This window comes from Echinops telfairi, unplaced genomic scaffold (assembly GCF_000313985.2).
Source record: "Echinops telfairi isolate 266 unplaced genomic scaffold, ASM31398v2 ScPeMD7_5;HRSCAF=22, whole genome shotgun sequence".
Lineage (NCBI taxonomy): Eukaryota > Metazoa > Chordata > Mammalia > Afrosoricida > Tenrecidae > Echinops > Echinops telfairi.
In genome coordinates this window covers 1,251,112-1,257,691 of record NW_022103901.1, presented here as the reverse complement: position 1 = coordinate 1,257,691, position 6,580 = coordinate 1,251,112, and the positions used below count along the sequence as shown (strand labels likewise).

Sequence of the window (6,580 nt, the reverse complement as noted above, 5' to 3'; positions counted from 1 at the left end):
GGAGAGCAGGGTGCACGTGGTGGAAGGAGAGCCGGCGTGCAGTGGAAGGAGAGCGGGGCGTGCAGTGGAAGGAGAGTGGGGCGTGCAGTGGAACGAGACTGGGGTGTGCACTGGAAGGAGAGGGGTGCATGCAGTGGAAGGAGAGGGGCGCATGCAGTGGAAGGAGAGCGGGGTGTGCAGTGGAAGGAGAGCGGGGCATGCAGTGGAACAAGAGTGGGGTGTGCAGTGGAAGGAAAGTGGGGTGCATACAGTCGGAGAGGGGAGTGTGCAGTAGGAGAGCAGGGTGCATGCGGTGGAAGGAGAGCGGGGTGTACAGTGAAAGAGTGGGGGGTGCAGTGGAAGGAGAGCGGGGTGCATGCAGTGGAGAGGAGGCAGTGCAGAGGGGCTGTATCCATCAAGGGTGGTGGGGTGGGGAGAGGGCACCTTGCCAGTCCTGCTTTCTGGAATCTGGGAAGAGAGCTGAGGCCTGCCCCAGGCAGCAGCGGCTCTGGTCCTGCCCGCAGGGTAGGAGCAGTGGCAGGCTGGGCCCTGGGAGAGGGAAGAGCAGATGCCACCACTGACACCCACCAGGATAGGTGTGGGGATGCCTGCCTGTGGTCCTGGCTCTGACGGGCCTTCAGCACATAGCCTCCTGCCCACTGAGGTCATCTCTAGAGCGTCGGGCTCCGGGGAGCCCCAGTGCAGTGCTCCTGTCCTAAGGTGACCAGATTTTACCATTGGTAAAGGGGGACACAATTGATAAAACTCATATTCTGGCGAAATAGCCACATGGCAGCCGAACCGTATACCCTAGCTTGTCGTGCATTCTTTCCAAAAATCGGTACTTCTTAAAAATGCCACAGGACTCGGGACAGATTGTTAAAAATCTGGATGTCTGGTCGCCTTAATCTAGAGAGACAGGTCGAATCAGGCTTGTAACATTGTAACAAGCTACCCAGTGATTCTACGTGGAAGAAAGGCTAATTCCCCACCAGCAGGGCTGAATCCTGGAGGTGGGGGTGGAGGAAAGATGCAGGGGAGCAGGTGTGGTTCCTTGAGCGCCAGCTCCCAGGCCAAGGTCCCCTTGCTAAGGACCAGGGCAGGCGGGCAGGCCTCGAGGAATTGCAGGGCTCCTTGGGCCTTCAACAGCTGGTGATGAGTGGGCCCGGCTGCTTGTTCTTCTGTGGGACCCCATGGGTCTTCGTGCAAGGTTGGGCTCTGTCAGGGCACCCCCTTTGGGGGGCCACCCACTGCCCCAGGGTCAGGGGCCCCAGGGCCCAGGCCTGTTCATAGGGCAGGGCCCTGCACCATTCCCATGCCTATGCAGAGCGGGCAGCCTGAGACGGACAGACGTCCGTGTGGAGCAGAAAGGCGCATTGCTGGGTTTCCGGGTCCTTCTGGCACAGCACGGCGCAGTGGTTAAGCATTAGACTGATAACTGGAAGGCCAGTGGTTCAAACCCACCAGGTGCTCACTAGGAGCCAGATGGGGCCAGCCGTCTGCTTCCATACAAATGAGATGAGAGTCGGAATGGAGGGTTGGGGGTCTCCATGCCCGGGCCAGAACACGGGAAGGCCTTGGACCCCGCAGGTTAATGACAGGATGCCGGAGCAGGGCCAGTTGGGGTCATGGCATTGGCCTGAGAGTGCACCTTCTCCTCCTGAGGGGGCCCTGCTCCTTGTGGGTGCACATCTTGCTGAAGGGGGGGGGGTAGTGGTGGTCGCAGCCGTCACTGTCTCGTTGCAGGACGTGCAGAACAAGCTAAAGGAGTCAGCTCAGGGCATCGGAGACGAGTTCCTGCACTGCAAAGTCGCCACTCACGCCAAGGTAAGCCTGAGGGCCCCCAGGAGCCCCCCCACTCCATTCCCCCACCCCATCCCCCTAACACCAGCAGCCACTGCAGAGGCATCTCGGGTCTGACTGACTGCTCCCTTGACTGGCTTGTTAGCTAAGTGCCGTGGGAGGAAAGTGGGCTGTCTGCTCCCTAAAGAGTCACCGTCTCAGAAACCTACGGGGCAGTTCTCCCTGCCCTGCGGGTGCCTGTGGTCAGAATCAACTCAATGGCAGGGACACTTTTGGAGTGGAGGGCCATGGGCGTCGGGGCTGGCACCTGGCACTGCCCATGTCCAAGATCTCTCCCACCTGGCCGGTCCCAACCTGCCCCTGGGTCCCTCCAGGACTTCCTCCCTGCCGACATCCAGGCCCAGTTTGCGGCCAGCCGCGAGCTGGTCCGCAGCGTCTACAACAGCTTCTACAAGCTCCGGGACCGGGCCGAGCGGATTGCGACCAGGGCCATCGACAACGCCGCCGACCTCCTCATGTTCGGGAAGGAGCTGAGGCATGTGGTCTGTGTGCAGTAGGGCGGGGCGGGGTGGGGGCATCGTGGAGCAGGACTGGCCCAGACAGCAGGTCATGGAGACATTGGGGGTGGGGGGGGACACTCTCTTGTGCTGTGCTCAGGCTGCGATGGCAGCAGCACACCAACCACAGGGGACATGCAGCGGGGAGAATGGTCAGCCAGGGAGAGAGCTGGGGGAGACTCAGCTGGGGGAAGTTAGGCAGTGAATGGCCAGTTGAGGGGACATGCAGCGGGGAGAATGGTCAGCGAGGGAGAGAGCAGTTAGCTGGGAGGATGGTCATCCAGGGATCCTCTGGGGGAGGACACACAGGTAGGCGGAGGATGGTCAGCTTGAGGTTGCTCAGCCAGCAAGGGTGGTCGTCCATGGGGAGGTCTGGGCGTGGCTGTGGCTTGGAGCAGGAAGTGTGTTTACTGTAGGTGGCAGCTGCCTTCAAGTGGCCGTCCAGAGGCTGGCCCTGGTTCCCTGCAGTGTCTCAGCCTTGGGTTTAGGCTGTAAGAGGAGTTCTCTGGGCAGGGCCTCGGTGAGAAGGGAGGGGCGGATCTGCCAGCCAGGTGCTGCTTTCTTGTCCACTGTGTGGCATCAAGGTATGCTCACCCTGCCTGGGATCTGGAGGGACTGAGAAGCCAACTCTCAGGTGTTCCTTCAGGCCACCCTCCGAGGGAAGGCCCCTGGCCAGAACTTACAGCTCACAGTCCACCAGGAACCAGGAGGCTGGCGATTTGAACCTGCCCTGTGGCACTGAGGAAGCAAGGCCTGGCAATCAGTTGTCTAGTGCTGCCGCTACTCGGCACTTTCTGTCAGTTCCAACCCAGGGAGCCTTGCGCACAGGAGCACTGCCATCTGCTTCGGGGGCCAGACTGCCAGTCTGTGTCTCGCTGGGCTCCTCTCTGTACAGGCAGTGGCAGGGAGGCCCTCTTGGCTCCTCCTGCAAGGTGAGGGGGCAGCGGCCACTCTGAGTAGCAGGGTCCAGGGGTGGCATGGCCTAAGTGACCAGGTCTGTCTCCTGCAGCGCCCTGGGGTCCGACACAACCCCACTCCCACCCTGGGCTGCACTGAGCAGCAACACATGGGGGTCACTGAAGCAGGCGCTCAGAGGTCTGTCTGTGGAGTTTGCGCTGCTGGCTGACAAGGCTGCACTCCAGGTAAGTGACCATCAGCCCGAGGTTAGAGGGTGCCCTGCCCAGACCCTTGCCAGGGCGCCTGCTCCCACAGGACGCTGTGTCCTGGTCAGTGAGGTGATTGCCAAGACCCTCAGTGTGTGGGGGGGGAGCAGCACGTGGGAAGTGGTCAAGGGACGCTGCCCGGCCACCTTTGGGGGTATGCGGCCTTCATAGGCTGCAGGAGGCACCAAGGAGGGCAGACCAGGCCCCGCAGAGCTGCTTGGGTGGGCAGGCCCAGTACATATCAGTGGGAGCTGTTTGTGGACCTCGGTCCTGCCTGGCTGGGGGGCCTGGGAGGGCGCTCCCTGCCTGCAGCTGTACCCCCCGTGTCTGCAGGGCCGGCAGGAGGAGAGCGACGTGGTGGAGAAGCTGAACCTCTTCCTGGACCTGCTACAATCCTACAAGGTGGGTCTGCGGCCCGTGTCCCCAGGGAGGGCCTGCCCAAGCAGCACACGTTCTGCAGGGTGTCCAGTGGGTGGTCTTCCAGAAGCAGTCAGCCAGGCCTTTCTTCTGAGGCCCCTGGGAGTGGACTGACCCTGACCTTGAGTGAGCAGCTGGCCTGTGGGGCGAAGCCAAACTGCCCTGGGGCTTCTGCAGCCTCATCTCTCCTATGTGGAGGGCTGTGGGTCTGAACCACTGACCTGGTGGTCTGCAGCCTCAAGGTTAACTCCTGGGGGAAGCCGTGGTCCCCCTGGAGATGGGCCAGAGGCCCCAGCCTCCCGGTCGGAGCTCATTTGTTCCCACAGACAATGCCCCTGGGGCCTGAGGGGTGAGGGTGGCTGGGGCTGGCTGTTGGGTGAGTGTGGGCCCCCCGCCCCACAGGACCTGTGCGAGCGGCATGAGAAGGGTGTGCTGCATCGGCACCAGCGGGCCCTACACAGGCACAGCCTAACCAAGAGGCAGGCGCTGGGCGCCGCGCAGAGCAGAGAGCCCGAGGCCGTGGAGCAGCTGGAGTCCCGCATCGTGGAGGTGTGTGCATGCATGCGTGTGCGTGTGTGTGTGCGTGCGTGTGTCTGGAGGTGGTTGCTCGGCTCTGAGCGTGGGCTTGGGAGCAGGGGCGGGAGCGGGGGTGCCCCTGTGCTCCGCTCAGCCCCGTCAGTGCCCGCTTGGTGCCCCACAGCAGGAGAACGCCATCCAGACGCTGGAGCTCCGCAGCCACTTCGCCCTGTACTGCCTGCGCCAGGAGACGCAGCTCGTGCATGTCTACCTGCCACTCACCTCCCACATCCTCGGGGCCTTCGTGAGCTCACAGAGCCAGGGCCACCACGAGGCGAGTGTCCCCTACCCGAGGGGCTTGGGGGAAGGGCTGTCAGGCGGTCCACGTGCTTCGTAGGGGGCTTGAGGGATGTGTGGCTGGAGTTCTTGCACCGCCAGGTGTAGCCTGTGGGATCCCTGGCAAAGAGCCTTGGAGACACAGTGGTTGTGTTGGGCTGTTACCTGCAAGGTCAGCAGTTCAAAACCATCAGGTCCTTCAAGGAAGAAAAATGCTTTCTACTCCCATAAAGTCACAGCCTCAGCAAGCCACAGGGCAGTCCCACCCTGTCCTGTGGGCTGAGTCGGCACCAGCTCGATGGCAGTGATGGGGTTGTATTTTGGGGGCTGCAGGGCGGGGGTGTGTGTCTGAGTTGGGGTCCCACGGAACAGTCATTTCTCCAAGACCTCAGATGGGAGGGGCAGTGGCCAGCTGGTTGGCGCCCACACCATGTGGTGCCCAGGTCCTCCGGGCCTGTGGCGCTCCCTTCACAAAGGGCATCCTAGGGGTTCTGACCAGGCTTCCTGGGTGCTGGATCTGAGGGCAGAGACCACACTCGGGAGAGGCCACCCTGTGTCCTGAGATGCTGGCCAACCCCGAGCAGGCCTCTAGCAGGAGCTCAGCCTCGGCCCGGGCAGTATGTCTGTTGCGCGTGGGAGCACTCGGGCAGCTGCTGGTGGCTTTGGCTGAGGCTCTCACCCCCGGAGCTCAGCTCTCCTTTGTGGGGATGCCCAGTTTGTATCAGGGGCAGGGATGAGTGGACCAGGGACTGTGCAGACTGCGGGCAGGTGGCTAGAGAGCACTCTAAGCGTGGGGGGGTGCCCTGTGGTGGCCCTGGTCTTGGCGCCTGTGAGTTTACCTGTTGTCCGAGACCTGCTTGTCCTGTGTATAGACCTTCCTCACAGTGACACCCCCTCCCCCCCAGATGAGCAAGGTGTGGAACGACTTGAAGCCCAAGCTGCACTGCCTCTTTGCCGGACCCAGCAGTGTGCCAACTCGGCCCCGCTCGCCCCCGGAGGACAGCCTGCTTCCTCGCTAGCACTCTGGATGCCCCCCGCCCCCCAACTAAAACATGTTTCTAAATGAGTCTCCCTGCCTACTTCCTACCTCCTGGAGGGAGCCTTGGGCATCTGGTGACCTGGACAGGTGTGTGTGTGTGTGTGTGGGGGGGTGGGGGGCTGTCCTCACCACTCCCTGCCTGGTGCTTGGAGAGCTGCAGTCCCAGGTGTCTAGGAAGACTTGGGACAGGTGGCCCACGTGGCACAGACATGCTGGGCACACAGGGCTGGTGCTGACATGGAACAGGTCCCTGTGGCTGCCTCCCCTGGCCGGCAGTCGTGCGTGTGCACAGACGTGTCCACATCGAGGGTGTGAGGGCAGGGGTCTCCCTGTCAGCAGCAGGATAAAGTGGGAGGATCTTGCAAACTCTGGGACCGGACAGCTGGGCATGCAGCCCTGAGCTGTGTGCAGGCACTGACCATGGGCGCCTGGCCCTGCCCCTATGCCTTACAAGCACAGTTCCTGGTGCACCTTCCCTGCCAGCGGTTCCGGGTCACTGAGGCAGCACTCCTGTGGGCACAGCCTGTCCCTGTGGCTGTCTCCATGCCAGCCCTTGGGCTTTGAAATGAACTCCTGACCCAGCTCTCCTGGTCCCTGAAGGGCTACTGCCCCCACAACCCTGCACCCTGACCAGAGGGGTCTCCAAGGGCAGGCTGGTTCTCCAGTGCATTCCACTGAGCCACATGGCTACTGGGGGATGAGTCTCCACGAAGTTCAGGCCCCTCCTCACCCCATAGTTGGGTTTACTCAGACCCACTTTGGGCACAGCC

The 6,580-nt window shown here is 62.4% G+C and overlaps 1 protein-coding gene across 1 annotated transcript in view; it reads left to right on the top strand.

Annotated features, from left to right (window-relative positions):
- The window catches only part of SNX8 (sorting nexin 8), a 67,523-nt gene extending 61,706 nt beyond the window's left edge, over positions 1-5,817 (top strand). Inside the window, exons 6-12 of the mRNA XM_045283940.1 lie at positions 1,726-1,806; positions 2,157-2,317; positions 3,349-3,481; positions 3,836-3,904; positions 4,322-4,468; positions 4,620-4,769; positions 5,677-5,817. Coding sequence (XP_045139875.1) covers positions 1,726-1,806; positions 2,157-2,317; positions 3,349-3,481; positions 3,836-3,904; positions 4,322-4,468; positions 4,620-4,769; positions 5,677-5,790 — 855 coding nt within the window. The 3' untranslated portion in view covers positions 5,791-5,817. The remainder of the gene's footprint in view (positions 1-1,725; positions 1,807-2,156; positions 2,318-3,348; positions 3,482-3,835; positions 3,905-4,321; positions 4,469-4,619; positions 4,770-5,676) is intronic.
- Positions 5,818-6,580: the final 763 nt, after the last annotated feature.